This window comes from Taudactylus pleione, unplaced genomic scaffold, assembly GCF_031769625.1.
Source record: "Taudactylus pleione unplaced genomic scaffold, aTauple2 ptg001724l, whole genome shotgun sequence".
NCBI classification, from domain to species: Eukaryota; Metazoa; Chordata; class Amphibia; order Anura; family Myobatrachidae; genus Taudactylus; species Taudactylus pleione.
Window position 1 is genome coordinate 937,531 of NW_028286121.1, and position 20,319 is coordinate 957,849.

Genomic DNA, 20,319 nt, shown 5'->3' on the forward strand with positions numbered 1-20,319 from the left:
AATATTATCTGTACAGCGATGCACTATATAAATGCAGGGTGATAGGGGGAGGAACCTGCCCGCTACCCAACATCAATGGAACTACCTGGCAGTGGCTAATGTGCTGGTGCCATGCTATGGCATGTCACCATGGTAACAGTCCTTTAAGGATGCACACTAGCGCAGGCCTGGCCAACCTGTGGCTCGCCAGCTGTTGCAAAACTACAAGTCCCAGCATGCACTGCCACAATTTTGGCATTCCCCAATTGCAAAACTGTGGCAGGGCATGCTGGGACTTGTAGTTTCGCAAACAGCCAGAGAGCCACAGGTTGGCCAGGCCTACGTGACTAGCGGCATGGAATCAATGGGGAATATAATGTAACAGCAGCAGTCTTCCTGCGACATAAACCATGTGACCCACAATGATGTCACTTATAATATATAGGGTATGTCTATTTTCCGCTTAAGTCCAGGGTCTGACCTGAGATTTGGAACACAGGGGAAGATGTACTAAGCTCTGGGAAGTTATAAAAGTAGAGAGTGATAAACGACCAACCAATCAGCTCCTGTCACTTTTCAAACACAGCTTGTTATAATGACAGTTAGGAGCTGAGTGGCTGGTACTTTATCATTGCTGTGACAGCTGCAGACAATGCACTTAATTGTGCCCATTCCACAGCTCATGGTGCTTTGATCAATAAAAGCCCAATACTGAAGGCAGATCATTCTGACTTGATCTATTATTATTTTTATTATTATCTGGTATTATACTTATTATTATCTAGTGTCCCCGGTGTTATTTCAGAGTGACTTATAGCCCCCCTCCCCCCCCCCCCACTCCATTTAGGGCTTTGAAGACCAACAAGCCATTAACAAAGATGGCCGCCCAACAGCAGTAACAGGGCCGAGGTGCGCCTGCGCAGCGCCCTCACTTAAGATGGCGCCCACCTAGGCGCATGGATGACCTCAACAATTTGGTAGGGAGCAGAAACGTGATCATGGTTTTGTGCATGCTGGGAGATGTAGTCTTTGTGCTGGGCTGTACGCCCGGAGCATGCTGGGAGTTGTTGGCACATGGCCCTGATGGTAATGTCTAAATCCCCTTCACGGAGAGGACCCTTGCTGATGGTGCACACACTGACACTGCAGTCATCCTCAGAGCATGGAGTACGGTGCTGTGCAGCAGCCGCTATTCGGGGGTGCCCTGTCCGCAGCCATACCCCCCTCCTGCCAGGATGTCAGGTGGGAGGATTAGATTGCCAGCATTACCAGTAATATGTCCCTGATACTGTTACACTCTTCCCTCTTGTGGTGGGATTAGATTGCTAGCTCCTGTGCTCACCAGTAATACATATCAGGCACTGGTGTAGTCCTCCTAGTTTTTGCAAGGAATAGATTGCCAGCTCCTGAGGTCACCAGTGATATTTCTCTGCTGACACTGGTATAGCCGTCTATCATCATGTGCTGGGATTAGATTGCCAGCTCCTGTGGTCACCAGTAATATATATCAGACACTGGTGTAGTCCTCTGTCATGTGCTGGGATTAGATGGCCAGCTCTTGTGGTCACAGTAATGTACTATCTGACCCTAGTGCTGGGATTAGATGGCCAGCTCTTGTGGTCACAGTAATTTGTACTATCTGACCCTAGTGCTGGGATTAGATGGCCAGCTCTTGTGGTCACAGTAATCTGTAATCACAGACACTAGTGCTGGGATTAGATGGCCAGCTCTTGTGGTCACAGTAATCTGTAATCACAGACACTAGTATAGTAATTTATCATGTGCTGGAATTAAATGGCCAGCTCTTGTGGTCACCGTAATAAATCTGTAATATTTGACCCTAGTGCTGAGATTAGATTGCCAGCTCTTGTGGTCACAGTAATACATCTGTAATCTCTGATACTAGTATAGTACTCTATCATGTGCTGGGATTAGATGGCCAGCTCCTGTACTATAAATTGAATCTCTGCACTGCTATAGTCCTCTGTCATGTGCTGGGATTAAGTTGCCAGAATTTGTGCCCACCAGTAATATGTAATCTCTCGTTTAGCTACTGGGCTACCTTCACTCTCTGTCACCCCCTCCCCACTATCCTGCAACCCCCACCTCATTTTAGTGACTGCCCTGTCCCCCCCCCACAGTGACCTGCGGGAGATCCCGGACAATCAGGAGGTGTTCATCCACAGGAGCACCGACCAGAGCATCATCGTGGAACTTCTGGAATATCAAGAGGGGATGTCGGACCCTGATGCTGCCCGGTGAGGGGTACATGTGGATATATAAGACGGAGGGGATAGGAGGAGGTACACATGGATATATGGGATGGGGAGGGGTACACATGGATATATGGGATGGGGAGGGCTACACATGGATATATGGGATGGGGAGGAGGTACACATGGATATATGGGGAGGGGTACACATGGATATACGGGATAGGAGGAGGTACACATGGATATACGGGATAGGAGGTGTACGCTTGGATATATGGGTTGGGGAGGGGTACACCTGGATATACGGGATAGGAGGAGGTACACATGGATATATGGGATGGGGAGGGGGTACACATGGATATATGGGATGGGGAGGGGGGTACACATGGATATATGGGATGGGGAGGGGGGTACACATGGATATATGGGATGAGGAGGGGTACACATGGATATACGGGATGGGGAGGAGGTACACATGGATATATGGGATGGGGGGGGGTACACATGGATATATGGGATGGGGGGGGGTACACATGGATATATGGGATGAGGAGGGGTACACATGGATATATGGGATATGGAGGAGGTACACATGGATATATGGGATATGGAGGAGGTACACATGGATATACGGGATGAGGAGGGGTACACATGGATATACGGGATGAGGAGGGGTACACATGGATATACGGGATGGGGAGGGGTACACATGGATATACGGGATGGGGAGAGGTACACATGGATATACGGGATGGGGAGGGGTACACATGGATATACGGGATGGGGAGGGGTACACATGGATATACGGGATGGGGAGGGGTACACATGGATATACGGGATGGGGAGAGGTACACATGGATATACGGGATGGGGAGGGGTACACATGGATATACGGGATGGGGAGGGGTACACATGGATATACGGGATGGGGAGGGGGGTACACATGGATATACGGGATGGGGAGGGGGGTACACATGGATGTATGGGATGGGGAGGGGTACTGACTGTTTCATCTGTCCCTGGGATAGGTACCACTTTGAAGATGTAGCTGCGAGTAACGATGCCCAGGGGAGGGCAGAGATCGTGAGTGTGGAGCCCCTCCCACTGGCACAGCTCTCTCTCACCAGCTGCAGTAGTGCATGGGCACTCACCGGCCACCAACTAGTAGCCAAATTCAATGAACTGGTAAGTGGCCTTCTAGTACTTACTATTGCTGCCTGGGATAGTGTAATGCCAACAAGCGCTACACTAAGACATGTATATTCTAATGGTAGCAGTGGTATTAAAGGGGCGCTATCCATAAAACTGTATATCATGATAATAGTGCTCAGTAATACTGTACACCAGCAGTAATAGTAACAGCATTAATAAGCCACTAGTGATAATAGTGCCCGGTAATATACCAGCAGTAATACTAATGATATTAATAAGCCACCAGTGCCCGGTAATATACCAGCAGTAATAGTAACAGCATTAATAAGCCACTAGTGATAATAGTGCCCAGTAATATACCAGCAGTGATACTAATGATATTAATAAGCCACCAGTGCCCAGTAATATACCAGCAGTAATAGTAACAGCATTAATAAGCCAATAGTGATAGTAGTGCCCGGTAATATACCAGCAGTGATACTAATGATATTAATAAGCCACCAGTGCCCAGTAATATACCAGCAGTAATAGTAACAGCATTAATAAGCCACTAGTGATAATAGTGCCCGGTAATATACCAGCAGTAATAGTAACAGCATTAATAAGCCACTAGTGATAATAGTGCCCAGTAATATACCAGCAGTGATACTAATGATATTAATAAGCCACCAGTGCCCAGTAATATACCAGCAGTAATAGTAACAGCATTAATAAGCCACTAGTGATAATAGTGCCCGGTAATATACCAGCAGTAATAGTAACAGCATTAATAAGCCACTAGTGATAGTAGTGCCCGGTAATATACCAGCAGTAATAGTAATGACATTAATAAGCCACTAGTGATAATAGTGCCCGGTAATATACCAGCAGTAATAGTAATGATATAAGTAAGCCACTAGTGATAATAGTGCCCGGTAATATACCAGCAGCAATAGTAATGACATTAATAAGCCACTAGTGATAATAGTGCCCGGTAATATACCAGCAGTGATAGTAATGACATTAATAAGCCACTAGTGATAATAGTGCCCGGTAATATACCAGCAGTAATAGTGATGACATTAATAAGCCACTAGTGATAATAGTGCCCGGTAATATACCAGCAGTAATAGTAATGATATTAATAAGCCACTAGTGATAATAGTGCCCGGTAATATACCAGCAGTAATAGTAATGATATAAGTAAGCCACTAGTGATAATAGTGCCCGGTAATATACCAGCAGCAATAGTAATGACATTAATAAGCCACTAGTGATAATAGTGCCCAGTAATATACCAGCAGTGATAGTAATGATATTAATAAGCCACTAGTGATAATAGTGCCCGGTAAAATACCAGCAGTAATAGTATTGACATTAATAAGCCACTAGTGATAATAGTGCCCGGTAATATACCAGCAGTAATAGTAATGACATGAATAAGCCACTAGTGATAATAGTGCCCGGTAATATACCAGCAGTAATAGTATTGACATTAATAAGCCACTAGTGATAATAGTGCCCGGTAATATACCAGCAGTAATAGTAATGACATGAATAAGCCACTAGTGATAATAGTGCCCGGTAATATACCAGCAGTAATAGTAATGACATTAATAAGCCACTAGTGATAATAGTACCCGGTAAAATACCAGCAGTAATAGTAATGATATTAATAAGCCACTAGTGATAATAGTGCCCGGTAATATACCAGCAGTAATAGTAATGATATAAGTAAGCCACTAGTGATAATAGTGCCCGGTAATATACCAGCAGTGATAGTAATGACATTAATAAGCCACTAGTGATAATAGTGCCCGGTAATATACCAGCAGTAATAGTAATGACATTAATAAGCCACTAGTGATAATAGTGCCCGGTAATATACCAGCAGTAATAGTAATGACATTAATAAGCCACTAGTGATAATAGTGCCCGGTAATATACCTGCAGTGATAGTAATGATATTAATAAGCCACTAGTGATAATAGTGCCCGGTAATATACCAGCAGTAATAGTAATGACATTAATAAGCCACTAGTGATAATAGTGCCCGGTAATATACCAGCAGTAATAGTAATGACATTAATAAGCCACTAGTGATAATAGTGCCCGGTAATATACCAGCAGTGATAGTAATGACATTAATAAGCCACTAGTGATAATCGTGCCCGGTAATATACCAGCAGTAATAGTAATGACATGAATAAGCACTAGTGATAGTAGTGCCCGGTAATATACCAGCAGTGATAGTAATGACATTAATAAGCCACAAATGATAATAGTGCCCGGTAATATACCAGCAGTAATGATAATGACATTAATAAGCACTAGTGATAATAGTGCCCGGTAATATACCAGCAGTAATAGTAATGACATTAATAAGCCACTAGTGATAATAGTGCCCGGTAATATACCAGCAGTAATAGTAATGACATTAATAAGCCACTACGGATAATAGTGCCCGCTAATATACCAGCAGTGATAGTAATGACATTAATAAGCCACCAGTGCCCGGTAATATACCAGCAGTGATAGTAATGACATTAATAAGCCACTAGTGATAATAGTGCCCGGTAATATACCAGCAGTAATAGTAATGACATTAATAAGCCACTAGTGATAATAGTGCCCGGTAATATACCAGCAGTAATAGTAATGACATTAATAAGCCACTAGTGATAATAGTGCCCGGTAATATACCAGCAGTAATGATAATGACATTAATAAGCTACTAGTGATAATAGTGCCCGGTAATATACCAGCAGTAATAGTAATGACATGAATAAGCACTAGTGATAATAGTGCCCGGTAATATACCAGCAGTAATAGTAATGACATTAATAAGCCACTAGTGATAATAGTGCCCGGTAATATACCAGCAGTAATAGTAATGACATGAATAAGCCACTAGTGATAATAGTGCCCGGTAATATACCAGCAGTAATAGTAATGACATTAATAAGCCACTAGTGATAATAGTGCCCGGTAATATACCAGCAGTAATAGTAATGATATTAATAAGCCACTAGTGATAATAGTGCCCGGTAATATACCAGCAGTAATAGTAATGACATTAATAAGCCACTAGTGATAATAGTGCCCGGTAATATACCAGCAGTAATAGTAATGACATTAATAAGCCACTAGTGATAATAGTGCCCGGTAATATACCAGCAGTAATAGTAATGATATTAATAAGCCACTAGTGATAATCGTGCCCGGTAATATACCAGCAGTAATAGTAATGACATTAATAAGCCACTAGTGATAATAGTGCCCGGTAATATACCAGCAGTAATAGTAATGACATTAATAAGCCACTAGTGATAATAGTGCCCGGTAATATACCAGCAGTAATAGTAATGACATTAATAAACCACTAGTGATAATAGTGCCCGGTAATATACCAGCAGTGATAGTAATGACATGAATAAGCACTAGTGATAATAGTGCCCGGTAATATACCAGCAGTGATAGTAATGACATGAATAAGCACTAGTGATAATAGTGCCCGGTAATATACCAGCAGTAGTAATAGAGATTATATAATATTCTGCAGTGTCACTAGAGCATCATAGTACGTCTCTCGTACGTCCCATAGTTATAGGTTAGTTATCTGAGAATAATATAATTAATTGTGCAGGTAGAGGGCAGTAATAGAAACACAACTGGGCTGTGTGTATATACATGAGTGTACAGCGTATTACACCTAGGCTGTGTGTGTGTGTATATATACATGAGTGTACAGCATATTACACCTGGGCTGTGTGTGTGTATATACATGAGTGTACAGCGTATTACACCTGGGCTGTGTGTGTATATACATGAGTGTACAGCGTATTACACCTGGGCTGTGTGTGCGTATATACATGTGTACAGCATATTACACCTGGGCTGTGTGTGTGTATATATACATGAGTGTACAGCATATTACACCTGGTCTGTGTGTATATATACATGAGTGTACAGCATATTACACCTGGGCTGTGTGTGTATATACATGAGTGTACAGCGTATTACACCTGGGCTGTGTGTGTGTATATATACATGAGTGTACAGCGTATTACACCTGGGCTGTGTGTGTGTATATACATGAGTGTACAGCGTATTACACCTGGGCTGTGTGTGTGTATATACATGAGTGTACAGCATATTACACCTGGGCTGTGTATGTGTATATACATGAGTGTACAGCGTATTACACCTGGGCTGTGTGTGTGTATATACATGTGTACAGCATATTACACCTGGGCTGTGTGTGTATATACATGAGTGTACAGCGTATTACACCTGGGCTGTGTGTATATACATGTGTACAGCGTATTACACCTGGGCTGTGTGTGTGTGTATATACATGTGTACAGCATATTACACCTGGGCTGTGTGTGTGTATATACATGAGTGTACAGCGTATTACACCTGGGCTGTGTGTGTGTGTGTATATACATGAGTGTACAGCATATTACACCTGGGCTGTGTGTATATACATGAGTGTACAGCATATTACACCTGGGCTGTGTGTGTGTGTATATACATGAGTGTACAGCGTATTACACCTGGGCTGTGTGTGTGTGTATATACATGAGTGTATAGCATATTACACCTGGGCTGTGTGTGTATATACATGAGTGTACAGCGTATTACACCTGGGCTGTGTGTGTGTGTATATACATGAGTGTACAGCGTATTACACCTGGGCTGTGTGTGTGTGTGTGTATATACATGAGTGTACAGCATATTACACCTGGGCTGTGTGTGTGTGTATATACTAGGGATGTGCAGGCTCGGATAGGTTCGAGTTTGCACGTGGAGTTCGGATTTTTCCCTCCAAAAAAACGGAACTCAGAACGAGGCAAAACGTCATCTTACATGGACGAACATCATCATTCCTGGACAAAAGACCAGGAATGATGATGTTCGTCCATGTAAGATGACGTTTTGCCTCGTTCTGAGTTCCGTTTTTTTGGAGGGAAAAATCCGAACTCCACGTGCAAACTCGAACCTATCCGAGCCTGCACATCCCTATATATACATGAGTGTACAGCGTATTACACCTGGGCTGTGTGTGTGTGCGTATATACATGTGTACAGCATATTACACCTGGTCTGTGTGTGTGTATATATACATGAGTGTACAGCGTATTACACCTGGTCTGTGTGTGTGTGTGTATATACATGAGTGTACAGCATATTACACCTGGTCTGTGTGTGTGTATATATACATGAGTGTACAGCATATTACACCTGGGCTGTGTGTGTATATACATGTGTGTATAGCGTATTACACCTGGGCTGTGTGTATATAGATACACGAGTGTACAGCGTATTACACCTGGGCTGTGTGTGTGTATATACATGTGTACAGCATATTACACCTGGGCTGTGTGTGTGTATATACATGTGTACAGCATATTACACCTGGGCTGTGTGTGTATATACATGAGTGTACAGCATATTACACCTGGGCTGTGTGTGTATATACATGAGTGTACAGCATATTACACCTGGGCTGTGTGTGTGTGTATGTACATGAGTGTACAGCATATTACACCTGGGCTGTGTGTGTATATATGAGTGTACAGCGTATTACACCTGGGCTGTGTGTGTGTGTGTGTATATACATGAGTGTACAGCGTATTACACCTGGGCTGTGTGTATATACATGAGTGTACAGCGTATTACACCTGGGCTGTGTGTGTGTGTGTGTGTGTATATACATGTGTACAGCATATTACACCTGGGCTGTGTGTGTGTATATACATGAGTGTACAGCGTATTACACCTGGGCTGTGTGTGTATATACATGAGTGTACAGCATATTACACCTGGGCTGTGTGTGTATATATGAGTGTACAGCATATTACACCTGGGCTGTGTGTGTGTATATACATGAGTGTACAGCATATTACACCTGGGCTGTGTGTGTGTGTATATACATGAGTGTACAGCGTATTACACCTGGGCTGTGTGTGTGTGTATATACATGAGTGTACAGCGTATTACACCTGGGCTGTGTGTGTATATACATGAGTGTACAGCATATTACACCTGGGCTGTGTGTGTGTGTATATACATGAGTGTACAGCATATTACACCTGGGCTGTGTGTGTGTATATACATGACTGTACAGCATATTACACCTGGGCTGTGTGTGTATATATGAGTGTATAGCGTATTACACCTGGGCTGTGTGTGTGTGTGTGTGTGTATATACATGAGTGTACAGCGTATTACACCTGCTCTGTGTGTGTGTATATATACATGAGTGTACAGCGTATTACACCTGGGCTGTATGTGTGTATATGAGTGTACAGCATATTACACCTGGGCTGTGTGTGTGTGTATATACATGAGTGTACAGCGTATTACACCTGGGCTGTGTGTGTGTATATACATGAGTGTACAGCGTATTACACCTGGGCTGTGTGTGTATATACATGAGTGTACAGCATATTACACCTGGGCTGTGTGTGTGTGTATATACATGAGTGTACAGCATATTACACCTGGGCTGTGTGTGTGTGTATATACATGAGTGTACAGCGTATTACACCTGGTCTGTGTGTGTGTGTATATACATGAATGTACAGCGTATTACACCTGGGCTGTGTGTGTGTATATACATGAGTGTACAGCGTATTACACCTGGGCTGTGTGTGTGTGTGTATATACATGAGTGTACAGCATATTACACCTGGGCTGTGTGTGTGTATATATAAATGAGTGTACAGCATATTACACCTGGGCTGTGTGTGTGTATATACATGAGTGTACAGCATATTACACCTGGGCTGTGTGTGTATATATGAGTGTACAGCATATTACACCTGGGCTGTGTGTGTGTATATACATGAGTGTACAGCGTATTACACCTGGTCTGTGTGTGTGTGTGTATATACATGAGTGTACAGCATATTACACCTGGTCTGTGTGTGTGTATATATACATGAGTGTACAGCATATTACACCTGGGCTGTGTGTGTATATACATGTGTGTATAGCGTATTACACCTGGGCTGTGTGTATATAGATACACGAGTGTACAGCGTATTACACCTGGGCTGTGTGTGTGTATATACATGTGTACAGCATATTACACCTGGGCTGTGTGTGTGTATATACATGTGTACAGCATATTACACCTGGGCTGTGTGTGTATATACATGAGTGTACAGCATATTACACCTCGGCTGTGTGTGTATATACATGAGTGTACAGCATATTACACCTGGGCTGTGTGTGTGTGTATGTACATGAGTGTACAGCATATTACACCTGGGCTGTGTGTGTGTGTATATACATGAGTGTACAGCGTATTACACCTGGGCTGTGTGTGTGTGTGTGTATATACATGAGTGTACAGCGTATTACACCTGGGCTGTGTGTATATACATGAGTGTACAGCGTATTACACCTGGGCTGTGTGTGTGTGTGTGTGTGTATATACATGTGTACAGCATATTACACCTGGGCTGTGTGTGTGTATATACATGAGTGTACAGCGTATTACACCTGGGCTGTGTGTGTATATACATGAGTGTACAGCATATTACACCTGGGCTGTGTGTGTATATATGAGTGTACAGCATATTACACCTGGGCTGTGTGTGTGTATATACATGAGTGTACAGCATATTACACCTGGGCTGTGTGTGTGTGTATATACATGAGTGTACAGCGTATTACACCTGGGCTGTGTGTGTGTGTATATACATGAGTGTACAGCGTATTACACCTGGGCTGTGTGTGTATATACATGAGTGTACAGCATATTACACCTGGGCTGTGTGTGTGTGTATATACATGAGTGTACAGCATATTACACCTGGGCTGTGTGTGTGTATATACATGACTGTACAGCATATTACACCTGGGCTGTGTGTGTATATATGAGTGTATAGCGTATTACACCTGGGCTGTGTGTGTGTGTGTGTGTGTATATACATGAGTGTACAGCGTATTACACCTGCTCTGTGTGTGTGTATATATACATGAGTGTACAGCGTATTACACCTGGGCTGTATGTGTGTATATGAGTGTACAGCATATTACACCTGGGCTGTGTGTGTGTGTATATACATGAGTGTACAGCGTATTACACCTGGGCTGTGTGTGTGTATATACATGAGTGTACAGCGTATTACACCTGGGCTGTGTGTGTATATACATGAGTGTACAGCATATTACACCTGGGCTGTGTGTGTGTGTATATACATGAGTGTACAGCATATTACACCTGGGCTGTGTGTGTGTGTATATACATGAGTGTACAGCGTATTACACCTGGTCTGTGTGTGTGTGTATATACATGAATGTACAGCGTATTACACCTGGGCTGTGTGTGTGTATATACATGAGTGTACAGCGTATTACACCTGGGCTGTGTGTGTGTGTGTGTATATACATGAGTGTACAGCATATTACACCTGGGCTGTGTGTGTGTATATATAAATGAGTGTACAGCATATTACACCTGGGCTGTGTGTGTGTATATACATGAGTGTACAGCGTATTACACCTGGGCTGTGTGTGTGTATATACATGTGTACAGCATATTACACCTGGGCTGTGTGTGTGTGTATATACATGAATGTACAGCGTATTACACCTGGGCTGTGTGTGTATATACATGAATGTACAGCGTATTACACCTGGGCTGTGTGTGTGTGTATATACATGAGTGTACAGCGTATTACACCTGGGCTGTGTGTGTGTATATACATCAGTGTACAGCGTATTACACCTGGGCTGTGTGTGTGTATGTACATGTGTACAGCATATTACACCTGGGCTGTGTGTGTATATACATGAATGTACAGCATATTACACCTGGGCTGTGTGTGTGTGTGTGTGTATATACATGAGTGTACAGCGTATTACACCTGGGCTGTGTGTGTATGTACATGAATGTACAGCATATTACACCTGGGCTGTGTGTGTGTGTATATACATGAATGTACAGCATATTACACCTGGGCTGTGTGTGTGTGTATATACATGAGTGTACAGCATATTACACCTGGGCTGTGTGTGTTATATGAAGCTTATGCTGGGAATAAACTCTACAATTGTGGCGTATTGAGGCTAGATAGGACAGATCTGTATTACAGCTGGGCTGTGTGTGTTGTATATGAGTGTACAGCGTATTACACCTGGGCTGTGTGTGTGTTATGAAGCTTTTGCTGGGAATAAACTCTACAATTATCGGGCCGATCTGCCCAATATCTGCGGATTTCCCCGATAATTGTAGTGTGTCCGGCCGACCGATGCTCATATATAGATAAGTCAGGCATGTCGGATCATCCAGTATGCCTGTCCGATGTGATATCCTGTAAGTTAAATGTCGCCCGCATCGGGCAGTATACACCCAGCCGCGGCTGACTGACATTTCCCCTGTTCCTTCACAGTGTATGCCTCAGATATCTGCAGGCTGTCAGGTCGGTCTGACAGGCATTTTATCTGGCAGTGTATGCCCAGCATTATATTTATTTGTTGTTTTTTATTTTGCTCAGGCTGAAAATACAGTCACAATATACATGGCTTTATTCCGTATACCTCAGCATTCCACAGACCTGCTGGTGACCTTCAATGATCCTGTAGCCATTGAGTAAGTAAAATACATATTGAAGCTATGAGTCTGCCTCCCCCCCCCCCCTGCAGGGTGACACAGACAGAAGGGAGCTATGAGTCTGTCCCTCCTCCTGCAGGGTGTCACAGTGACACAGACAGGAGAGAGCTATAAGCCTGTCCCTCACCCTGTAGGGCAGGGGTGGCCAAACTCTGTCCTCGAGATCTGCCAACAGTTCACGTTTTCCAGGTCTCCTCACGGAATCGCAAGTGAAATAATTAGCTCCACCTGTGGATCTTTCAAAATGTGTCAGTGAGTAATGACTACACCTGTGCACCTGCTGGGTTACCTGGAAAACGTGAACTGTTGGTAGATCTCGAGGACCGAGGTTGGCCACCCCTGCTATAGGGTAACACAGTGACATAGACAGAAGGGAGCTATGAGTCTGCTTCTCCCCCTGCAGTGTGACACAGACAGAAGGGAGCTATGAGCCTGTCCCTCCCCCTGCAGGGTGACACAGACAGAAGGGAGCTATGAGCCTTTCCCTCCCCCTGTACGGTGACACAGACAGAAGGGAGCTATGAGCCTGTCCCTCCCCCTGCAGGGTGACACAGACAGAAGGGAGCTATGAGCCTGTCCCTCCTCCTACAGGGTGACAAAGACAGAAGGGAGCTATGAGGCTGTCCCTCCCCCTGCAGGGTGAGACAGACAGAAGGGAGCTATGAGCCTATCCCTCCCCCTGCAGGGTGACACAGAAAGGAACTATTAAGTCTGCCACACATCTCGTAGGGTGGTAAACTATAGGGCATGTTATAGCTCCTTTTTGTCCCCATATCAGACAGTAAACAGCTTAAGACCTTAAGATGGTTGATCTCTATGGAGAGAGTTTGGTTCAGTGCACTTGACTGGAAGTGGAGGACTCTGCACAAATGGGAGAGAGTACAGTGCATAAGGGATTCTATTTCCACAACCCCACCCCTCTCTTCCATCATACCATTTGGTATATGTCAGTGTGATTTGCACCAGCACCTCTCCACAGAGATCTGTATGTGAGTTTCCTTTTCTTATTCTGTTCACCATCCGGCTTTGTGAGGTTAGAAGGACATTAAGATGCCCATGTGCACAAAGCAGTAAAATCTTTCCCATCTTGTCTCCTAGTCCAGCCAGCAGTAGCGCCGTTAGTGAGACGTCAGAGACCCCTTCTTCTCCGTGGACACATGACGACTTCAACCATCTGCTATGCAGCTTCCAACTGCACGACCCTGGCATCTTTGGCTGAGGCAATGTGGCGTTCCCTATCAACCACATCTAAATGATTACAGACAATTGGTCTTTTTTTTTTTTTCTTTTTAAGATGCTATGAGCCCCAGCCAACAATTATATATTGGCCCCACAGAGTTTTCTTATTTTTATTGAATTGTTTAGAAAATGTGGGTACAGCTATGGGCACCACAGTTGCCCCAAATTCTGAAAAATGTTCATAGCCTTTTTGTAGAACTTGTTGTTGGCATGGAAGAGCCAGAGATTCAGGGTGAACTTGGTAGCATGGCACTTTTAAAGATGACATCTTGTTTGTCTGCACAGGAAATAAAGACTATCTAGACAACTTTTGCACTTATCCAATTATGGATACCATGAATAAAGAATTTCCATTTAAACTTAATATGTTAAAGGTTAATTTCCTGGGCTTTACTATTACCAATACATGCACAATCGGAGTTCTGTAATACCCGTTTTTTTACTACCTACTGAAAATCCATAAGGATCGCACCAATTCATCAGGCAGACCCATAATAGTGGGCATTGGGTCAATCACTTCAAATCACTTTGAATACATTAATAAATTCCTACAACCTCTAGCAAAGGACCAAAAGAGCTCAGGTACACTACCAAAATGCTGAAAATATTGGCACAATAGAGTGATAAATGGGATATAAGCTAATGACCTCCCTATACTCCGTTCTAGATCACCAAGCCGGATGTAAAAGGGTGAGCCAAATTCTAGAAAAAGAATCAGGATTGCAGGAAGATAATAGTAAATTCATTATGGATTCTATTCTTTATATTCCCTCGCACAACTATTTCATGTTTAAATGCAGATTTGTGGTACCGCAATGGGTTAAAAATTTGCACCATGGTACTTGACTCTTTGAGTTAGCATGGGAGAACTACTCTGTATGGAACAACAACCCATATAAAGACTACATTCTTACTATGGGCCAGATACATAGACGCTGTCATCTGTATCTGGAGCGGAGAGATGGCGGCCTGAAGACATTTATTAAATACATAAATAAATAAAAACCCTTTTAACTTGGAATTCACCACTAGTTTCAGTGATGAAATAGTTGAATTTCTGGATTTGGAAACATACATTGAAGAGGGCACAATTCAAACAAAGACCTTCATAAAACAGGTTGATAATTAGAACTTGATTCCATCATCTAGTAACCATCATTGAAAGAGGCTTGAAATGTCCCTAAAGGTCAATTCAAGAAGATCCGCAGAGATTGTTTGGACATGAAGAACTATGAGTCACAGGCTTCCAATCTAAAAGCAAGTTAATAAGGCCAATGAGGAAGTCGTGGAGTTACTACAAAAAAAGCGGAAAGCCATCCGAAGATAAAGAGCAAGAGGAAGTCATCTGTATTACACAGTTTAATAAACAATCAGAGGCCTAAGAACCATCAAGCTCTACTGGTCACTCCTGTTATAAGGTGAAAATTTGAAGAGTATACTACCGGAGAATCAGAGAATAGTTTATCAGAAAGCAGATGATCTAAAAATTAGATTGGCCCCAAGTGCTTTTGAGACCAGATGTTGGGAAGAAAGAAGGCACTTGGCTGAAGGAGAGGGAACCAGGTTTGTACTACTGCCTCAGGTGCCTAACGTGTAGAATGATAGGACGCCACAGTACCAAAACCATCTCCACCTTCCCATCCCTTAGTCCAAAACAAGTATCCAGAATAAAAGAGAAAAATGACATGCAACACTATGGGGGCTGTTTACATGTTGGAGTGCCCATGTGGGCTCCAGTATATAGGCCTCATCACAACAAAAGCCTGAGTACAAGATAGTCTGAACATACTAGAAGTATAAAGAAGACTGGAAAAGCACAGCGTGTCCAACCATTCATAATGGAGATCCCCAATTCCTGATATTCATTGACTTTCAGAAAGTACCTAAACATTGGAGAGGAGGAAACCATGTAGCCCAAATATCTAAGGAGGAAGCCAAATGGATCTATAACCTCAAGACCCTGCACCCTCTAAACTGGACTTCAAGTTAGGATTCTTCCTGGTCAGTCAAACAGATCTCTACTAAATCCATCGTGAACACGTTTTATATTTCTTTCCAAGCTACTGATACATTGTCATATCCCTCCTATGATGCACTTATCCTAAAATACTCTCCTCCTACACCAATTTTTTAGGCATTCTTATGCATTAATAAGTACCAGCTATATGACCACATCAATATATAGTGATTTTCATGATAATTGGAGCTAAATTAGAATAATAAAAATAGGATAGGTACCTTATTGCCCTCGTGATACTAGGGAAAGAAAAGTCCATAGCGTCTACAGGAGCTATCTTAACTAAATCCCAAGATATTGCTGCCCAATTCCAGGAATATTATGAGAACGTAATCCGTTCCTCCCCCAATAGATCCTATAGTTCAAGAGGGTTTCCTAACAGAAGATGTGTTACTAGGCTTAACCTTGGAACAGAGGGAAGCATTGGCAGGTGATATTACATTACAGGTGGTGAATATGGCTATATCGCGCCTTCCTAATGGTAAATCTCCGTGCCCGGACGGTCTTTCGGGAAACTATTACCGCATGTTACAGCCTCATCTTGCTTCAACATTATTGGAACTGTATTGGGTGATTCAAACCAGAGGTTCTCCTTACCCTGCTTTCAATTAAGCATAGGCTCTCCTATCAGAACCTGACACAGACCCTAATCTATTATCCTCATACAGTCCTATCAGTCTACTGAATGTAGACTTTAAGCTTCTACCTAAAATCATGGCGATGCGTCTCCAAACTATACTTCCTTCTATTTTAAGTGAACATCATTTAGGCTTTATATAAGGTAGACATGCAATAAAGGACATACCTACAGCAGTAGCAGCAATAGTGGCTTCTCATGTTTCTCCCACGCAGAATATGGTATTAAGCCTAGATGCTCACCAGGCTTTTGACTTGGTGCTGTGGCCACATTTATTTAAGGTGTTGGAGGCGTTTGGCTTTGGGGCAGGGTTCATAGATTTGGTACACTATTTTTACAACAACCCCTCCACCACTTTACTAATTAATGGGATTATAGGACCTCCTTTTTTTTTCTGGAGAGGGGTACCCGTCAGGGTTACCCTCTGTTTCCTTTACTATATAATCTAGCGTTGGACCCCCTACTGAGAACACTCCAAAACTGGGCAGTCTTTCGGGGCATAGGGGTAGGCTGCAAGAAAATAAAACTGTCTGCGTTTGCCGATGATTTCCTTCTATATATATATCTAATCCTGATCAGTCTCTTACTCAAATATTTAATAAGATTTATTTGGCTCTATCTCAGGTTTCCGTGTTAATATGGAAAAATCTACCGCAATGATACTCTACGGTAAGAATATATGTCCTTCCTGGGCTGCTAGGTTTCCTTTACAATGGGCCAAAACTCATATACCATATCTGGGAATAGTTCTGCCCCGGAGATTTATATAGGCTTAATATAGGTCAGGCTATACGCAGCCTTAGCAATGATGTAAAGGGTGAGGAACCCTTACCACTGTCCTTCCTAGGGAGAGCCAATTTACTTAAAATGGTGGCAGTGCCTCGCCTACTATATCCTCTACAGTCACTCCCTATAATCTTGACTAAAGCGGATGTACAATTGATAAATGCCATGTTTCATAAATTCATTCGAAAGGGGGGCCGTTCGCGAATTGCCGTACGAAAACTTTGTCAGCCAAAATCAAATGGAGGCATTAATTTCCCAGACATAGTAACTTACAATCACGCGGCCCTCTTAAGGCATTTGCGTGACTGGCTTCATAAAACTTCTGTCACACTAACACTTCATTGGAACAGGAATGTGTGGACGACACGGATCTAATTTGTTTTCTCCATCTACATGACCAGGAAATACCAGATAATCTGAAACTGAATCCTCTTTTGTGGATGACCAGGAAAGTCTGTCGCATCCTCAGACACAAAGTGGGCTTAAATGCTTTCCACTCCCTTTACTTACCCTTACTCTGAAACTCAAATTTTCTGGACGGTATGGCTCCTCACCCCTTCACTTTGTGGAGACTAGCGGGGATATGCAATATTGGATCTTTTGGTATCCACAGAAAACAAACTCTTACTTAGCTATACAGAAGTTTCATCAAAATTTGCCATGGTTAGGCCTTATCCTTATTAGCTTTCTTACAAAACCGTTTTTACGTAACACATTTAATTTGGTAATTTTTCGGATGGGGATTGGTAAAGTACTTTGGATTGCTTTTTAAAGCAACCTGAACCTAACCACAAGGCGTTATCTGTCCATTACACATTTCTGAGGGACATTTTGGACCATACTAAGATTACTGGGGGTATGGCTGGATGGTTGACCCACTTCCCTACTTTAACTATGTCAACACTGGAAAAGGCCTTTTTGTTTTCCAGGAAAATGCTACCATCCAGCATGTACACCAAACTTTTCCTCAATGTATATCAATACCTATCTATCCCCACTCCGATGTTTCCGAATGGGGACTTCGGAGAGTCATGCTTGTCCAAAATGTCATTAGAAGAGGGCTGATACATATCATTGCCTCTGGGCCTGCCCCATAATCCAATATTTTTGACACCTTATTCACCGCTATTTAGAAGCGAAACTTGGACGTTTTGTGCCTTTTTCCCCGGAATGGGCAGTCTTGGGTATATTTGATTCCAATATACGAATGACTGTCAAGTAGGAAACTTTTATTAGCTATCAGTGCCGCTGGTAGGAAAACCTTTTTTTGCAGGGCTGGATACAGTACTACTCAAATACCTCTATTCCTGAACAAACTTTATTTTCTATTCAAGATGGACTGGGTGGAGACCCTTCTATACAAAGAAAGGGAGTTGTATATAGATGGTCTCCCACTCACAACTAGGAAACCGATCCATTATAGCTTTAATAATACCACGTGGTATCTTACCAAGTTAATGACCCAAGACCCACCTATTTCCTTAACTTAATCGATAAGGAATTCAATAGATTCATTCCCAAGGCTCCTAGAGTTTTGGAATCGCGGCTGCTTCTGATTATTTTTTTGCTCTTTTTTTTAAATTTGTTTTATTTGTATGTTGACAGTCTGTATGTTACATTATGTATTTCACGTCAGTTATTCTCACACTAACCATATTATCTATTCTTGTCTATGTGTGATTTTCTAATGTGACTACATTTATTCAGACACTATAGTATATTGTATTTGCTATATATATTTTGTTATATTTGTTAATATTTATTTTATGATGTCTCAATAAAAAAAAAATTGTTAAAAAAAAAAAAAAAAGTCCATAGCCACTCTGAGACGGTCTCTATGCCAAGTCCACCTTTGAGATACTTATATAATGGACATGTGTTTTCATAATGTACGTCCGCTGGAGATTAACGTGTTCTGGTACCACTGTGGTACACAAATGACTAATGTCTGTAGTAATAATGTAGGTCTGCTAGGGAAACCTATTTAGAAATTAGTTTTTTTCTGCCTAACCCCAGACTCTGCAAATGCGGGACCCTGAATATGATGATCTAACTATATTATTTATGTACATTTAGGTCTATAGGTCTATATCGCTACACACCAATTGTTGGAACACTGGAGCCTGCTCACGCCTATCATATGGTAATGGCCGCCAGTGAACCTTTATATGCCCCAGCCGACGGGTTTCATCTCAATTGGGCCAAACTATACTAATCCGCTAATAGGGTAACTAATCGGTGCTTGTTCTGAAGCCTCCTAACCTTTATTAAGGTCCTTGGCTAGTAAGAGGAGAAATACTGATACAACCAATCACCGCGTGTGCGATTAGGACACCTTTATCGGGATCTCTGTATGAGATTGGTATCAATAGGAGATTGAACACGCAAACAAGGGGTCCCACAGCATACCATTCATTCAGAATATCCCAGAGGTCACAGAACAGTATTAGTTACCTAATGTATGTAATTATGCCTGAAATACACTGTGGACTATACCCAGAGACTAAGGGGCACATTTACTAAAGGTCGATTTAAATCTATTAAAATTACACTTCTACTAACAGACAATTCTTTATATTGAGTTTTAATGTGTGATTTAGCTCCTAAAATACTACATCATTGTTGATCAATTCATAATCGATAAAGTCGACGTTTAGTAAATTTACCCCTTAGGGCTGGATTCTATC

At 42.4% G+C, this 20,319-nt stretch overlaps 1 protein-coding gene across 2 annotated transcripts; it reads left to right on the forward strand.

Moving 5' to 3' along the window:
• The first annotated feature begins 867 nt into the window (after nt 1-867).
• Nucleotides 868-14,556, forward strand: RANGRF (RAN guanine nucleotide release factor). 2 transcript variants are annotated; one of them, XM_088464637.1, is made up of 5 exons: nt 868-956; nt 2,121-2,237; nt 3,220-3,376; nt 12,838-12,932; nt 14,052-14,556. In XM_088464637.1, exons 1-5 carry the CDS (start codon nt 940-942, stop codon nt 14,170-14,172), a joined length of 507 nt encoding a protein of 168 aa, XP_088320763.1. In that variant the 5' UTR covers nt 868-939; the 3' UTR covers nt 14,173-14,556. The 2 variants fall into 2 exon arrangements, with proteins under 2 accessions (XP_088320763.1, XP_088320762.1); XM_088464636.1 differs by lacking the exon at nt 868-956 and adding an exon at nt 1,072-1,221.
• The last annotated feature ends 5,763 nt before the right edge of the window (nt 14,557-20,319 follow it).